General features: G+C 53.8%; 1 protein-coding gene and 1 long non-coding RNA gene across 2 annotated transcripts; one reads left to right on the top strand and one right to left on the bottom strand.

The window, feature by feature from the left end:
- The first annotated feature begins 4533 nt into the window (after positions 1 to 4533).
- FAM78A (family with sequence similarity 78 member A) lies at positions 4534 to 17554 on the top strand. Its single transcript, XM_064393446.1, has 2 exons — positions 4534 to 5986; positions 13174 to 17554. The coding sequence occupies exons 1-2, from the start codon at positions 5724 to 5726 to the stop codon at positions 13700 to 13702; spliced, it is 792 nt and encodes a 263-aa protein (XP_064249516.1). The 5' UTR covers positions 4534 to 5723; the 3' UTR covers positions 13703 to 17554.
- Positions 5968 to 8562, bottom strand: LOC135283061 (uncharacterized). Its single transcript, XR_010348974.1, has 3 exons — positions 8400 to 8562; positions 7502 to 7648; positions 5968 to 6042 (listed from the first exon to the last, which is right to left on the bottom strand). It is a non-coding gene; the product is annotated as an uncharacterized LOC135283061 (long non-coding RNA).
- Positions 17555 to 17922: the final 368 nt, after the last annotated feature.

The raw sequence follows: 17922 nt of genomic DNA, 5'->3' as shown, positions 1-17922 counted from the left end.
CCCTAAGCCCACCCTCCCTGCCCTCTCAGGGCGCACCCTGGAGCGCTTTCCATCACTCACCGCGTTCCTGGAGGAAGGAGAAGCATCACCTGCCTCCTGATCAGCTGCTGATGAATTCCCATCCTCCTGGCCTCGATAGCGCACGTGTCCCCGCGGCGTCACCGGCGCGGCACAGCCCCAGCTGAAAGCAGGTGACAGCCGCTGCCTGTGTCCCCTGAAAGAGGCACAGCCACCATCCCCAGCAGCACGGGGACGAGGGAGGCTCTGCCAGGCCCCAAGGGGCACAGGGAACACCTGCTGTCCCTCCACGCTGTGCTCCATCGCTGTCACCTCCCTGCCGACCCCCCTGAGACATCCGTACCCCTGGGAGCATCCCTGGGAGCATCCCTGGGAGCATCCCTGGAGCCTGCAGCTCCATTTCACAGGGCTGAACGATCATCCTGCATCCCTGAACAGCAGCTGTGTGGATGCCAGCCTCTAGCACCCCTGGGAGACACCCCCCGTGTCAGCTGCTGCTGCCTGCAGGGTGACAGCCCAGCTGCAGCACCCCCTGAGCCAGGGCACCTGCACTGCCAGCACCCCCCCTGCACAATGGGCTCTCCACAGCACCCCCAGGCTCCTGGAACAGGATTATTCCTATGCAAATAGGCTGGAAATCCCCCGTGGATGGAGAATTGAAGATGGATATTACACTGAGGAGAGGAATGGCCACATCTCTTGGTGCCAGTGACATTTGTCTACACAACTGTCCAGAGGTCAGTGGATGCACAGGTAACCCTGGGAACTGGGCACCCAGCTGTCTTTAAAGGTCTTGTCCAACCTGCAGTGGGGAGTTTAAGTACTAAATGAAAGGTGGCTCCTCGGCTTCCAAAGATAATAACACAAATTTTACATTTTCTTGGCACTTTTATGCATGGCTCTGAAAATTCCCTCAGTGAACTGTGCACCCAGGTTGTGCCCATGTGACTGACAGACCATCCAGGTGGCAGCAGTGCTTGGACAAGCAATTGTCTGAGGTCCTGGGCTTTGTTCATCTTTTCCTCCTTCAAGGGAAAATAAGATACATCAAGTTATTTCTGATTCATACCCTCCTGGAACTTATGCCTGGTCAAGGGCAGCGAGTCTGCCCCTCTTCTGTGCTCTGGTGAGCCCCCACCTGGAGCACTGCATCCAGCTCTGGGGTCCCCAGCACAGGAAGGACCTGGACCTGTTGGAGTGGGTCCACAGGAGGCCATGGAGATGCTCCAGGGGCTGAAGCAACTCTGCCCTGGAGCCAGGCTGGGAGAGCTGGGGGTGTTCAGCCTGGAGAAAAGGAGGCTCCAGGGAGAGCTTAGAGCTTCTTCCAGTGCCTAAAGGGGCTCCAGGAGAGCTAGAAATGGAGTGACTGGCTTCACCCTGAGAGAGAGCAGGGTTAGATGGGATTTTGGGAAGGCATTTTGTGCAATGAGGGTGCTGAGGCCCTGGCACAGGGTGCCCAGAGAAGCTGTGGCTGTCCCATCCCTGGAAGTGTTCAAGGACAAGGTTGGACAGGGCTTGGAGCACCCTGGGACAGTGGAAGGTGTCACTGCCAATGGCTGGATGTTGTGACCTTTAAAAGTCCCTTCCAACCCAAACCATGTGATTCTATGATCCCAGTGGGAGGAAGAGCTTGTTCCCTTCTCAGGCACCCTTACCCAGCCCATAAAACACAACCTCTCCTGGCTCAGGTACCACGTGGGGCTGTGGCAGCCCTTAAATCACACAGGAACTGCCACATCATCAACACCCAGCAGCTCCTGCCTGATCCCTGGCTGTGCTGCCACTACCAGGGCAGTCAGCACCCCGTCCCAAACCTGCCTGCCCTCACCCCACAGCCCAGCACGTGGAAAATCTCAGCCTACCTGACACGGCCAGGCAGAGAACCATCAGCACTTGGCTGTGGCCATCACCTTCCAGTGCATGGCCTCCTGGATTTTCCCACTCCGTGCAAATGTGGGGCTCTGCAAACAGCAGTGGGCAGAGGGATAAAGGCACTGGTGGCCAGGACCCTGCAGAAGCAGGGAGACCCCTGCCCAGTGTGCTGCTGGGGATGCTGAGCTACAACTGAACACGTTCCTCGAGAGCTGTCAGGGGTTAAAAAATACCTTGAAAGCCCTGGGAGTGAATTTAATCTGGTGCCTGTTTCTTCTGCTGACACTGGTAGGAGGGAATTTCTGTGCCCCAGCCTCCCTGTGAGACTCCAGCCTTGCACTCCAGCCCCAGTCCTGAGCAGGAAGGGCAGGCTGGGATGGATGCAGTGCCAGCAAAAGCCCTGTCAGTGGTGGAGTGGGAAAGGAAAACTGTCTGGTCTCTCCTGCAGCAGGGTGGGCTGTCACTGACAGTCCCAGCTGGAGAAACTGAGCCTGGGAAGGAAAAATCCCTGATCCCACTGAGGCCACGACAAGCCCCATCCCATAAAACTCACCCAGGGGTTTATAAATATCCCTGCAGACAGGCTCCCTGCTCCGGCGGGGCTATTCCAGTCCTGACACACGATCCACAGGGGTCATGCCCAGCGTGCTCCGTGTGCCCTGCCCTGCTCTGCTCAGCCTGGCTGTGCTCCCGCTGCCCCGCGGGGCTCCCGGCCACAATTCCCGCATGGCCACGGCCACACGCGGCAGCACGGCCGGGAAAACCGTGCTGGAACTCGGGTGGGACAGGAGTGACAGCCCCATCCCCTTCCCTTTGGCCAGCCTCTGTCAGCAGCTGGCCAAAGCGGCAGCACTTGCACCCAAAGTGCATCCAGCAAACCCTGCATGGGATTCTTCCAGGGACAAAAAAAAGCTGGGTGGGATGTGCTAATAATGCTTTAATCACCCACAGTGGCGTGATGGAGCCCAAAACCCAACAAAAGAGCTGATTTAATTAGAATGAGATAATGCAATTTCCTAGTTGACCAGCGCACCAGAGAGAGCCAAGTTGAAGCAAGACCTGGCTGAAGCTTCAGTGGAACTGGAGTTGCAGAATATGCAGTTTCACCAGACTCATGATGCTCTGGGAAACTGTGACAAGCTTGTTTGAAAAGTGTGAAAGAGTCTTGGAAATGTCAAAGGATTTCAGCACCTTCTGGAGGCTGCTGGATATTTCATTCGGAAGATGCTAATTTCATTCTTCCTGGTACTACATGATAGTAAGTGGCTTGTAAGTTGAGCAGGTTCTTAGTGTCTCTCTCTGTCACAGGATTAGTGACTAAATTGTGCCTTTCACAGCAACTGGGAAGTTTAAAATAAATACTTCTCAATGCTTCAAGAAACACGTGAGGAGGAAAAACATCACAATAAGCTGTGTTTTTTCCACTTGTTTTGGGTGGAAAGGAGCAAATCTGCCTCCCCTCATCCTGTGGTATTTGCTTGTTAGGATCACCTGGTAGCTCAGGTCTCTCCTACCTGCTAAGGGCTAATCCAGCCTGCTGAGAGTGCAGGGTGAGAAGAACTAAAAGACATTTACAGCAGCTCAGCACTGCCACACCACAAGCAGCACCGGCTTTTTTACCTCTCATTTCCCCAGGTTTCCTATTTAGAAACAAGTGATAGACACTCACCCAGCTGATGAGCTGATGTCCATCAGTTATTGCTCAAAAGCCAAAAATTTCACCTCCCCTGGTGCTCAGATCCTCAGCCAGCTGATGGCCAGCAGGACCAGTTGGCAACATTACCCCTAAAACTGCCTGTAATAGAAGTTTACAACTTTCCCGCAGGCCACTGCTGCCTTCTCACTCCCTGTTCCACTGCTGCTACGGACAGCTTTACATTACTCCTTGCTGGAATCACAGCCCATCCAGCCTGAGGCTACAGGTTCTGCAAACAGGGAGACCATCCCCTCCGGTGCCCTTTGGTTGGCACCAAATCTACCCAGCAGCAGGCTGCAGCCGGGAGAGAGAAATCTTAATCTGAAAACCCAGGAAAAAGCACATTGCAGTGAAATTAAAAGATAATAATAATAATAATAAAGGGGGGGGGGGAGGAGGCGTTTCTAAATTTTAAAAAAACTACATTACCCACAATTCACGGACATGTCGGAGGAAATGCTGGGGTTTTTTTTGGTTTTTTTTTTTTTTTTGCAAAGGAGGTTCAGCTTCAACAGCTGCAGTTTAAAAGCGAAATACAGGGGGAGGGATGGGACTGGGCGAAGGAGGGAGGACGGGGTGCTGGGGGTGCCCGGACCCGCAGCCGGTGCCGCGGGAGCCGCGGGCAGCAGCGGGCACGCCCGGGGGGGTGCTGCGAGCGAGTTTCTGCAAAGTTTGACCCCGTTGCCTTTCCGATGCGGCGGCGGCGAGCGGGGCCGGAGCCCCCCCGCGCCCCCCCGCTCCCCCGGCGAGGCTGAGCCCCGCGGCCGGCGCCGTGCCCGGCTGCATGAATGTATTGCGGGAGAGGAAGCCTGCGGCAGCCGGGAGGCGGAGGCACCGATCCTGCTCCGCTCACCTCCCCGGGCAGCCAGCAAAGAGGCGAAAAAAAAAAAAAAACCCAACCAAAAAAAAAAAAAAAAAAAAAAAGCCCAGCGAGAGAAGGAGCCTCCCCCCCGCCCCGCGCCGCTGCTCGCCCCCGCAGCGCAGGAGCCGGGGCTCGGCGGCGCGGCCGGGGCTCGCCGCGGCTCCCCGGGATGCTGTGACGCCCTGCGGGGCCCACGCGTGTGCGGGGCAGCCCCGCCGCCCGCCCATGAGCCCCGCGGGCTGAGCCACAGCCGGGAGCCCGGGAGCGCCGGCAGCAGCGGCGGCGGCAGCAGGAGGAGGAGGAGGAGGAGGAAGGTCGGACACCCCTGCGGAGAGCCGCTCGCCCAGGAGGAGGAGGAGGAGGAGGAGGAGGAGGAAGGGGAGCGGCGGGGCCGGCGCCCCCCGGGCCGGTGCGTGGCGGGGGATGTCACGGGCGGCGGTTCCGCGGCGCTGAGCGGGCGCGGAGCGGCGCGGCCCCGGCGGGCGCGGGGGAGGCTCCATCGCCGCCTGCCCCGCTGCGCTCCCGGAGCCGCCGGCCCCACCGGCACCGCGGCCGCTTCCCTCCGCGTCCGGCTATTTCTAAGGGGAAGAAAAAAAAAAAAAGAATTAAAATTAATCCCCAAAGCCCAGGCGTCGCTGGCGGAGGAGCCTCCAGAATCGGAGATTTGGCGACTTTTTGCATTTTCCAGCCGTCGTTTCTTTCTGTTATTATTGTAATTTTGTGCGAAAGGAAGTTATGAACAACTGCAAGTCAGGAAGTGGAAATCCACACCGGTTGTGACAAGCTGGGGCTAAAAACTATTTCATTATTTATATAGATGTGTCTATCAACATTCTGCTTTTCATCCAAAGAATAAAGGGAAATACCGGCTAGTCCTATGTTTGATGGTGAATGACAGACTGCATCTGAGCAAAGGAAGGACTAAATATATCAGCAAAGAACACCACCTTTATTTATTGAACTCAAGAGACTTTTTTTTAACCCAAAGACTGTTTGAGCAAGAGATTTAATGGGTCATTAAAAGGGGAAAAAAATTTTAAAGGCCCTTTTGCTTCTGAAGCGCAGCTAACCTCAGAAATAGAAGCAGTACTTGTAAGACAGATACTCGAATTAAGGCTTTACATGATGAATTTTCTATCCTATGGATATCAGTTTTGAAATTACAAACCAAGGAGATCTGTAATTGATCTAGCACCAGACAATTTCAATGCCTAATATTCCCCAGGATTGCTGGAGTACCCTAGGAGCTGCGTCAGACTGTACTCGGGGTATGCCATGGGCTGTATTCAGAGTATTAGCTGCAAATCCAAAGTTTTCCGGGAAAGCATTTCGGTGATTGAAGTCAAAGCCTCCATTGATCCCATTCCCACCAGCATTGACGAGTCCTCCAGCGTGGTGCTGCGCTACAGGACCCCTCACTTCCGAGCCTCTGCGCAGGTGTTGGTGCCCCCTCTTCCCAAGAAGGAGACCTGGATCGTGGGCTGGATCCAGGCTTGCAGCCACATGGAATTCTACAATCACTACGGGGACCAGGGAATGTAAGTGTTTCCGAGGGCGCGCGCGGGTGCGTTTGCGGCAGCGGGAGGAGCGTGGCCTGGTTGGGAAAGAGTGGATTTAGCCAAAAATTGTAATCCATATCGAAAAACCCAGCCCCTCTGAAACTTAGCAGGACTTTCCCATGTGTTTAAAATACAGGAGAGCTTGTCCCTGCCCTTGTAAAGCAGCGGGTGTTTTTCTCTTCCAGTGGGGATTTGCCCAAACCCCACTTGTTCTGGTAGGAACCCAAAAGCAACGCTCTTCCACAGCAGCTTTTGGGCTGCACAGGAGGTGCTGAAACCCCAGGAGCAGCCCTGCCACGACCTGCTTTGACACGAGTGCTTCTCCTGACCCCCAGCTCCTCTTGCCTGCACCCCTCCCCATGCCCAAAGTGCCCACTGAGGAGCCCCAGGGGGAGCCCAGGGCTGACACTTGTGGCACAGAGCCGTCCCTGCTCTGCTGCTGCTGCTGCTGCAGTGAGCCGTGGCTGGGAGCTCGGTAGCCCACCAGCTTTGGGAGCACATTTCACGTCACAGGAGGAATCCTGCTTGCTTTGCCCACAGTAGCAGGCAGCCCACGGGAAAGCACAAGCTGGATTTAACCCGTTGGTAGATAAATCATCTGCATCACCTTGGAGCAGGGAGCGAATTTCACGTTGCCCTCCTCCATGGTGATGTGAAAGGGAATATATGGGTGTATATGGGAGGTGGGAGGAAGCCAGGGGCTGTTTGCACACCAAGAATCCTCGTGTTCCTGGTCAGACAGTCATAGTGAGACAGGAATGAGTCAAATCAGAATGTCACCTCCCTGCCGAGAAAAGTCATCTCTCCCCAGTCCTCCACCAGCTTGTTCTCCAAACCTTGCAGCCTTTGGCCCACAGCTACACCAGCCCCAGCACTGATCCCCAAATGCCTGCACAGAGCAGCAATTCTGCAGCTCACGGTGCTGGGCAGCACAGGTGCAGCCTCCTGTGCAGCAGAAATGTGTGTGTCCAGGGACAGACCCTGAGCAGAGCCAGTGCTGGCAGGTGGGTCAGTGGCTGGGGCTGCTGATGCTGCCCAGGGCGTGAGGGAGGAAGGACGGGAAGGTCAGGGCTGAGAATCCTCTCCCTGCTCATCCCGAGTGCCCCGAGCCGGGGAGATGCTGGCTCAGCCCCTGAGGGTCAGTCTGGGCAGCTTAAAAATGCCCTCAATGAGGAGTGCTGAGGGAGGAGGGGGGCACGGCGGGCTGGAGAGCAGGACTGGCTGAATGCAGCCCCTTGCTGACAGCCTGAACATCTGCACGCACAGCCCGGCCCTGCTGCCCTCCCCTCTGAGCCCCGAGGACACGGGTTCAGCATCTCAGCATCACACCAGGCTGCAAGGAGGGGAGGGCACGGCAGGAGCAGCCCCAGGCTGCCCCCCATCCTGTCCCCATGTCCCCTCTCTGCTCAAGCAAAAACTTTCCTGAGAGGAGAACTGGCACCTGGCAAACAGCAGCAGTGCAGGCAGGCTGAGCTTGATTTTAAAAGTATTTACAGCAGGCCCGAAATCTGTAGGCTTTCTTGGCTCCAGCAGCATCTCTAGCAAGGACAATTTGTTGCTCAGATGTTCCCGATTGCAGGCCTTTGGGATTTGCATGTGTAATTCTCAGGCTCATTTCGGAATCCTCTCTTTAGCGACCAGCTGCAAGGGAAAATAGAAAAGTCCACTTTATATAAATGCAGCTCAGATGCACTGAAATAGAGAGGACTGGGCACGGAGTGATGCTGCCAGTGCTGCCCTGGGCTGCAAACCTCAGTGTGGCCTTTTATTTCCCTGCACCTGAGCTGCCCTGTGTTTAAAACAAGGATTTGGTACAGCCTGCCCTTGCTGGAATGTTTTGGGACAAAAAAGAAAAGAAAAACAAAAAAAAAAGGAGTAGTAGCTGCTGCTGTAAACTGGTAGAATTAAACACTGCAGCTATATTTGAGAGCTTTTAGCTGGAAAATGATGGAAACAAAGATTTTTCCCTAGGAGGTTCACTGACATTTAACTGATACCAAAAAAAAAAAAAAGTTACTCGAACACAAGCAGGAATTGGTCTGTTCCTGCTCACTCTTTCTATAGACTCATTGCCATCTGAAGGCTATAAATAAAGGCATTTAGGAGGAAAGGCCTCTTCAATGCCATTGAAACATGGGCTTGGAAGACCTTTACAGAGAGAGACAGGACATGAACCTGAGAGAAAGGATGGGCCAAGGCTTTAGCTGGTGTAACTGGATGTAATCCCACTGACCTCCACAGAGCTGCATCGATTGATGCCAGCACAGTCCCAACTTTCCATGGTAGGGAGAGGCCACTGCCACATCCATGTTTTTAACCCCTGTGGTGACCGGCCAGCAAAAACCCCCAAATAATCAAAAATCAATCATCCAGCCGAAGCACCAATACTTACAGCAGGCTTTGGATTAATTTTTCACTTCTCTGCTGGGAAGTTGTTAGCTGTGCATAAGCTGGCCATTACACTGAGGAGGGAAACAGCTGAGAAATACTGGAGCAGATGGAGCTGTGCATAATGCTGCTATAGGGATGGGAGCTACAGAGGGGATAATTTAGACACGCACGTTTAAAGTGGCACTGACAATTTGGGGGCTAAATGCAGCATTTTTAAATTTAAAGGGAGAGAATTAGAGCTCAGCTAACACATAATTGCTGGCATTACATTACATGTGAGTCAGTAGGTGCTGCAGGGAACATGAAAACCCCCAGCATGAGGATGTGGATGTGCTCAGACCCCTCTCTGTGCAGAGCTGGGCAAACTCCAGGGCTGGCATTGCTGTTCCTCGCATGCTGGACTTCACCCTTGTCCTTAGGGAAGGATGCTGCTGTGCAGAGGGAGGCATCAGGATCAGGCCAGAGCTGTGACCTGAGCAGGAGCAGCTGGACCAGGTCCCTGCTGGCATCCCCTGGGGTGGGTGCTGGTTTCTGGTGGAACCTGTGTCAGTGCTGGGCCATGCTGGAATGGCATTATCCAGCCTCCTTCATCTCCATGGAGATGTGCAAGAAGCTGTGCAGATGGAGATATGCAAAAGAGAGAGATAAATAAATTGGAGTTGGAGTATGATCAGCCAAGGATCTGGAGAAGTTTCCCTGTGGATGTTTCTCCCCCTGGAAGACCCAATGGGACACTTGCATCCTTACATCATCACTTCATCTTCCCAGGCATCTCTCCCTGGTGAGATTAAATCTTCCATGCCCTGCAGCAGGGACATAATGAACTCAAATTGTCAAGAGAATAAACCCCCAGTCCCCAGGAGGGAGGACACAATCAAAAAAAAACACAAGGGCATCTTTTCCAAAGAAAGTGAAGGGAGGTCAGTTCACTGTGGGAATTTACTCCTCCAGGGGCTCAGAGAAAAAGGCTTTGCTGCCCTGCAATGCCCCTGGATCTCACCTGTGCTGTGAGCACCCACCTTAGCCCAGTTACATGGAGTGTCCACTTGAATCTGCTCCTCTAAACCAGCAGAAATTGTTCCCTTTTTCCTAATGCCAGTTCTGTGCTAGTTTCACTCCCTGACTGCTGCTGCTGGTTCAGGAGATGAGGCAGGAACACACAGCTGGAGGGTGGGAGGAAGAGGGACCACAGCAGCACAGCTCTGTCAGCTGGGGAACAACATCTGAAATTTCCTTCCTGTTCTTCACTCTAACCCTGCCTTGGCTTGCCTGACATGCGGGAAAAGGTGAGAGAGGCACTGCAAAGGAGAATTTAAGATTAAGCAGCTCTGGCTATCAGGTTTTCTTTCTCTCAGTGAGTCCCCAGTGCAGGCCAGAGGTGCAGGGAGGCAGGAGCAGGGATGTGGAATGCCTGAGACAGAGTTTCACTACACCCACACATGGCCCTGCTCCATGCACCAGGCAGGGCTGTGTCCCACAGGGGCTGCTCTTATTCAGGGAGCTTGGAGAGGAAGGTGTTGGAAAGCAGAAGGTTGTGCAAGTCCATCTGGCCCGTGACTAATTAGGAGCTGGCTTTAAGCAATTAGAGCTGAGGATGCAATAATGCCTGTCTGGAAAGGTTACCTGGATGTCCCGCACTGCTGGATGCCCAGGGCTGGGGGCTGCTGGGCTGGCTTTGCTGTCACTGCCCTGGTGGGTGCTGTGGGACTGACATCTGGGAGCTCAGGCTGAGCTGGGGGATTCGTTCCGTGCGACAGAAGAGGAAAAAAGTGTCTGAATGAGAACTGGGAAGCTAAAACCTACATAAAGCTGCTTGGCTGTCAGCAGCAGGGCTCCGCTTGTACCACAAGAAATAGCTCAAAGTTCCTTCTGGTGGCAAGAAGACATTTGTTAAGAGAGGTTTCTTGGCAGCTCCAGGCTCTGGCGATGCCCACACTGGCTCTGAAGGTTTCAGAAGAGGCAGAAACAGGCTTGTCAGTGTTATGAGGCAGAACCTACTGATCTTGGAGCTGATCAGTGAGCCCACGAAACCAGATAGCTTGGTTTCTTTTCATGCCTCCTTCCTGCTATTGTCAGCAAAGTGTTTACTGGGCACTTTCTGGTCTCTCCTTGGCTCGACACTACCAGAGAAAGATGCTGATGCAGCCAAAGATCATTCCACAGCATTCTTTCCAAAATCATCCAGTTGTTGGCATATTATTTACCATGGACATGCTCTGCAAGCAGAGGCTGCCAGCCTGGCTGGCACAGAGGCTTTGCTGGAGCATCAGGAGAGGGACAATCACCAGCAGCAGCCACCAGTCAGCCTCTGCTCTGCTCCAGTCATGGGATCATCATGAGGCCTCCTTTTTCTGCTCGTTCCAAGCTGTGCAGATGAAGCATGATGGTGTTGAAACCCTGGGGTTAACCACACTGGCTAGAATTAGGCACAGCGTGCTCTGTGAAGAAACACAGGCCAGTTTCTCCTTCCCCATTGCTGCCCACGCCTTTCCTCAAGCTGGGTGCCCTCCTGGGCCACCCTGAGCTCTGCTGTGTCCTGGGATGCTGCAGGCTCTGCAGGCACCATCCTGCTCAGGCCCTGGCACAGCTCCACCCTTGTGCTCTTGCTTAAATCCTGGGCAAATCCCGAGAGGCTCCTGCAATTCCATCCTGACCTGGGGCACTGGGAATGAAGATGGGGGACAAGCAGATCTTAGAGGACCTGCATTTACTGAGCAGACTCTGCCAGGTTCTCCTGCCATTCAGCCACCAGCTCTGGTCTGAGTAGGCTGGAGCAGCCCAGGGGGTTCTGACCCTCTGTGGCATCTCAGCTCCTGGTTTGGCACCTCGGCACCTGCAGGGATGCTGTGGCTGCACCACGCCTGTCACCTCAGAGCCAACCTCTGTCACACCTCAGCCCTGGGTGACAGCCAAGCTGAGTACCAGCCACTGTCTGAATGGAAAGTAATCCTAAACCAGCAGCTGAAAGGGGGAGAGGAGCCCCCAGATGGGGTTTCGGAGCTGGGCTGTGCAGCAGGGTGGGGTGGGGGCTGCAGAACACGACCTCCACTGATCCAGCAGCGAGGGCTGGGTCACCCAGCACCCCTTGAGCCTTCCCTGAGCCTTCCCTGAGCCTTCCCTGAGCCTTCCCCTGCTCAGCTCTGCCTGAAGGGCGCGAGGGGTGGTGAGCCGGGGTGACTCCGGTTTGCAGAGCAGAGCGTATAAACATCTCTGCAGTGCACAAGGGTCCTGGCAGGACTGCTCAGGGATCTCCTTTTGGCTGCCTTCACTAAAAATTTTCTTCCAGGGAAAGGACTCCCTCTGCCTGCTGGCGATGGGCTCGGGAGGAAGGGATTGCTGCAGCTGCGGTGCCGGAGCTGACAGCAGCCTGTAAATCTGTGCAGGGAGATGTTGTGCTTGCATAACCCCTGGTCCTGCGGCTCCGAGCATCCCTGCATCCCCCGGTCCTGCTGCTCAGAGCATCCCCTGGTCCTACTGCTACCGGCATCCTGCAGCCCCCGGGGCACCCCACCTCCTGTCTCACACTTCATCCTCCGCTGGGGAGGTGTTTGCCAGGACCCCCTGCTCGCGTGAAAAAAATTATAAATGAGACCTTTAAATCCCCCGTGGTATCCTCTAGCCAGAGCCAGACACAGCTAAGTGCTGAACGATCCAGCGGGTACAAACATGGAGGCACTTCACGGTCATTAACTAATTAACAGTCAAAACAGCCTTGTGAGACAGTCACATCAGCCCTGGCCAGAGCAGCTCATCCCAGAGCTGGAAAAGCCAGCCAGGCCGAGCAGTACCCCCAGCCACAGCCTCCTCTGCAATCAAGGGGCTATTTTAAGCTGCAGCACCAGACTTATGAAAGGCTTGGACAGTCACCCTGACCCTGAGAAGCCTCAGGGCGTCCCCTCTGTGTCTCTCCAAGATAAATCATTTCCCAAGTCCCAGCCTGCAGCAGGGAGCCACAAGGCTTGGGGGACTGGAGCACAGCCAGTCCTGTGGCAGGGTCAGGTGAAACCCCACTGCTGCTGTCACCCAGCCCCTTCTGCCACCTCGATGGCTGGGACATCATCCCTGGGTGATGAGGAGTGCTGATTCATGAGCAGGAGGGAGAAGGTACATGAGAGGCACCTCTGCCAGCCTGGTTTTTAAAAGACTGTCCTTAAAACAGCTGCTGTGCACGGAGCAAGTGATCTGTGGTTGTGCCGTCTCAGAGCAAACATCCAACCCTTCTTCCGAGACATTTACAGCAGTTTGCTTCTATTGGCAAATCTAATCTTAAAAATTAAATTGGAAGCTAATGAAAAAACCCACTCCAAGCTGTGCATCAAGCAGTACAAGGTGACAGGGGACTGTTTTCACTTCTATCCCTGCTGGAAGCTCTGACCTTTCTGTCCCTCCCGCAGGTGAGCGGCGCGGGCAGTTCCACAAGCAGCTCAACCTCATTCTCTCTGATTACTGTAACACCATCCCCAGCCCAGAGCCCGGAGTGCAGCCCTGCAGCTGGGTCCTTCCAAGGGCTGCAGGAGGATGGGTTACACTGCCAGCACCAGGCAGGCAGCGGGGAGGGCCAGTGGCTCATCCAGAGAGAAATTCAGGGGATGAAGGGATTGAGAGCAGGCCTGATGAGATGCTTTTAATGGCAGGGATGAAACAAAAGGCACAAATTCCAGTAAAAGCTGGAGAGGGAATGCATCCACAGCTCTTCCCTCTCCTTTCTAAAGTCTGGCATGTTTCTAAATGAATTAATTAATTCATTATCCATAATTTGCTATTGATTATGGCAGGTCAAGCTGGGAGCTTCCAGACCTACTGGACGGTAAAATCCAGGCCATCAGCGACTCAGACGGAGTGAACTATCCCTGGTATGGGAACACCACAGAAACCTGCACCATCGTGGGTCCCACCAAGAAGGAGTCCAAGTTCAACATCAGCATGAACGACAACTTCTACCCGAGCGTGACGTGGGCGGTGCCCGTCAGCGACAGCAACGTGGCCAAGCTCACGAGCATCCACCGGGATCAGAGCTTCACCACCTGGCTGGTGGCCACCAACACGGCCACCAACGAGATGGTGACCCTGCAGACTATCAAATGGCGCATGAGGCTGGGCATCGAGGTGAACCCCAGCAGGCCCCTGGGGCAGCGTGCCAAGCTGCAGGAGCCCTCTGCTCAAGAGCAGCCCCAGGTCCTCAGCAAGAATGAGCCAATACCACCCAGTGCCCTTGTCAAACCCAATGCCAATGATGCTCAGGTACTCATGTGGAGGCCAAAGGATGGACCACCACTCGTGGTGATACCCCCAAAACATCGGTAATACGCGCCCGGCGTCCCGGCACCGACAGGGAGAAAACGAAACCCGAAGCAAAACAATCACTTAGGTATTAGGATACACACGTATAATCTGAGCAAAATCAAAATGCACTTTTTATTCATTCAACAAATGCAACCATTCTACCTTCTCCCATTGGGACGGATTTCACTGTGCTAAAGCTAAAGAGGAGACCTTGGACTGGGTCTGTCTCATCACTGGATTCCTAAGGGAAGAAACTAACACTGATGTCTACCCTATAGCTTTTTTTTTTCTTCCCTATTTTAGTTCCTGTTTGAACTTCAGCCTCATTAGCTTGTTCAGAACTGCCCAGAACAATAAGAACATTTTATTTGGGATTTTAAGAATTTTTGTTTTTTCTTTTTGGTTGAGAATGAAACAGGTTCCTGGAGCAAAAAGTTGACTATTTAAGATAAGGTATTTTTTTTTAAGCTGTAAGGTTCTGAGTTGCAAATCCAAGTCATGCGGCCTTATGTAGACTTTGCTTTGCATTGCCAAACTTTTGCCTTAAAGCTATGTTTGAAAAAAAAACAAAAACCAACAAAAACACCACCAGGCAGAATGTCCTTTCTACAGAATTCTGGAGAAAAAGTTTTGGAACAAGGAATAGATTGTCAGCGTGGCATGGGCTGATGGATAAAAAGGGCATGAAATTGGAAGAAGCAAGAAAATCTTCTTTTTAAAACCTGGAACAAGGAAGCACGGAAATCATCTCAGTTTCAAAGCAATGCAAATAACAACCCTGCTGTCGGATGGCTCTCGAGGGGGAGCTCCCAGGCCTCCTCCCTGCTTTGCAGGAGGGCTTGGAAGCTCCTCGTGCTGCTCACCCCTGGTGATCTCAGCCTCCCGTTAGCAGTTCAACAGGGAATAACCTCACAGCTGGAATTGTGGCCCTGGGAGCCAACACCAGTCAAAGGGGGGGATGTCCCAGTGGGTTTGTCTTTAGGACACACGGATGTTTTCCCAGCCCACAGCCTCACCTTCTCGTGGATAAGAGCTCGTGTGCCTGCTGCTGTCGGGTGAAGCTCTGTGGCCCCATTGCTGTGAAATCCCAGTGACGGGGCTGTACAAAGAGCAGGGTGTCCAAAGGATCTTCTGAAGTCACTGGAGACACACAGGTGTCAGAGAGGGCAGATCTTACCCACCCAGTCTGCCCAGCAAGATCTGTAATTCAGGAGCAGCCGCTGAGAACAACAGGGACCCACTCCCGGCAAACACAGCAACAGCTGAGGAAAACTCTTCCTTCTGTGGTAATGAATCACATTGAGATTCACAGATCATTTTCTTCCCAATGACCTCATGATCTACCTGACTGTCAGGAACGAGGTACAGGCAGGGCCACGATGCTGTCCCTGTCTGTGCTGGCACAAACACCCACTGTAGCAAAGGGTAAAGCACGAGAAGGTGAAGGCAGGGCAGCACCCGAGCCCTGGGTGTGGATCCTCAGTGAGGAAGGAGCACTTGGAGGAGGAGGTGAAACCTGTAGGTTTTAATAAGGACCAGATGGCTGCTGAGATAACCAGAGGCTCATCTGCAGAGGAGGATGAGGCAGAAGAGCCTTTTGAATGGGAGGGACAGGCAGAGGAAGTTCTGTGGTAGAGGTGGCATCTGGAGGCCAGGGCACAGGATGGGGAGTGGAGGATCTGCCCTGCTCCAGCACATGGCCCGAGGCAAATCACTTCCCTCTGCAGCTCCTTCCCCCAGAAAATATTTCTTCCTCCTATTAACAACTTGCCTCAAGAGCTGGGACTAAGGAGAGTTCTGCATGCCAGCTACAAGCCTGGCCCTGCTGAGCTGGTCTGAACAGGTCTCACAACCCCACACACGCTGCTCAAAAGGCTCTCCCCTCGGAGAGGCACCAATTAGCTGCTATTCCTATCCCCATCTTCCACACAGGACGTTACCAGCAAGAAATTCTCCTTCCTCACTTCTGCACAGCCACACCACCTCCTTTGGCAGCAGGTTCAACACCAACCCCTGCCTGGGGAACGCACGCCCAGGAGTTGTGTCCCCCACCAAGACAGCCTCAAACCAGCAAACAAGGATCCTGGGGCTCTGCAGCCATTCCCCTGCCTCCAGGGGAGCCCACCCTCCTCATCCACTGGCTTTCAGAGATGCTCAGCCACGGAGCTGCTCCTTTCCATGGGCAGGGCTCCGAGGTGGGAAGTCCGGCTTGCAAACGACTGGACTGGATCAAACCCAAACCCACAAGCCAGAGGGTGCCTGAATCTCAGCTTTGGGACTACAAAGGATGAAGCTAGGGAGACGTGGACTTGCACAGTCATTCTCTGTATTAAGCTCCGTTTTCTTACCTGGATTCAGATCCAACTATAGCTCCACTGGCACAGCCCTTTGGGACTTGTCTGTATTTTCTCCGAGGCAATACATGCAGAAGAGGACAAACTGTGAGCTGTGGGTGAATAGCTGATCATGCTCTCATGCATCTTGGCTGCTGCTGAGTCCCATGGGTGGGAGCAGAGGGGGGATTTGTGTCTGGTATTCACTTTGTCTCCAGGTGCTGAGTACTTAGAGTTCTCACTGATGTCAGCCTGGGTCGAAGGAATTGGACCCAGTTGTCTTAATTAGCTGCACAAAGAAATTCCAAGGAAAGATTTCTTCTCAGTCACCAAAAACCACATTCAGGGAACACCTACGTCCTTTTCCACTTAGCTTTGTGTTGGACTTAGTCTCCCAGTGCATTAAGTAAATCTGGTTCCTCCTATTCCTATTCCTATTCCCCCTACCTGGTGGACTGGATACATCCATGCAATTTGATAGCAACCTCCTGGCTAATTTGTCCTGTTGCACTGAACGGACCCAGCTGAGCAGTAAATACAAAATTCAAATTTCACGTTGGGGTCGGCTTTGCATGGACTTCTCCCTTCCCAAAGAATGCCTTTATCCCGTGCCTAGGTCAAGATGTGCCCCTTCACCTCCATCTGCATCACCAGACACGGCAGAGAGAGTGATGCTGCCTCTTTGGAGATTTCACGCGTTGTGATTAAAAGTGATGTTTTTCCAATGCTGCTTCATTACAAAGCTGATGGGGACAGATTTTCTATAGCAGGAAGGATGGCTGGAAGTAACAGGGGCTCTAAGACACCGCTGTTGCTAAGGCTGGTTAATATCCACGTGGTTAGAACAGGGATTGATTGACAGGGTTCCACTGGGGACTTAAATGTCCGGGGACCCAGGGCAGAGTGGCACATGAGCAGAGGTGAATCAAGCTCCCTCTCTGGCAGCTTTTTGCAGAACCAGGAATACACAAAGGATACGCTGGGAAGGCGTTGGGGCCCCGGCACGGGACACACCGATGAACGTGAGCGTGTCTGTGCCTCACCCTTCCCATCAGTGATGCTCTCAGCTCTTTATAGACCCAAACCCCCACAGGGGCTCAGAGTGCAGCCTGGCCATCCTGTCACAGCCCCATCGTGGTCCAGGGTGGGCACAGCCCTGGCCCAGACCCTCACCTGCACCAGGGGCTGCTGAGCGCGGCCAAGGCGCCGAGTGAGTCACAGACCTCGTGGTTCTCCTTCCCTACCCTTGACACTGAGATGAGCGTGGGAGGAGAGGGGCAGCCCCTCGGGGAGTCAGAACAGACCCTCAGCAGCCTTGGGGAGGGGTAGAGACCTGTCGAGCTGGGTCCAACCCGGGGGAAGGCGAGGCACTGCCGTCCCTCCTGCCCTGGCTCCCGGCGCAGCAATAAGAATCGTCCTTGGTCTTGCAGAGATACTGTGAAAACAAAACCAAGATGTACCGAGTCTGGACACTTACAGAGATGTAAAATACAAAACCCTGCTTTTATAACAGAGAAATAAAGTGAAATTTTCAAACGTGTCTGCCTGGAGTCGTTTGGGCAGTGGCTGTTTTTAAACAAATAGCTCTGCGCTCACGTTTCGAGGCAGCGATAAACACCCTGTGTACCACCAGTTCTCTCTCCGTGTCAGCTCTTGGGCTGCAGAGGACACAGCCAGGAGGTTTCTGGTGAAAAACACCAGCCAACATCCTGCATTTTTCATCAGCAGGCTGCTGCACATCTCGGGGCGGCCGGAGCCGGGCTGAGCTTCCGCGCGCTTTGGTTTCCTGACACCATTTGGTTTTTTAGCAAAACCCCATCAGATGTTCACTGAAAATACCACATCTGGAGAGAGGCACCACCACAGAGCCCTGGGCAGGGGAGAGGGTGAAAGCTGCTGCAGTCCGTG

The sequence above is a fragment of the Passer domesticus genome, chromosome 18, assembly GCF_036417665.1.
Source record: "Passer domesticus isolate bPasDom1 chromosome 18, bPasDom1.hap1, whole genome shotgun sequence".
Lineage (NCBI taxonomy): Eukaryota > Metazoa > Chordata > Aves > Passeriformes > Passeridae > Passer > Passer domesticus.
The sequence above is the reverse complement of the archived record's forward strand: the minus strand, read 5'-3'. Positions and strand labels throughout refer to the sequence as shown.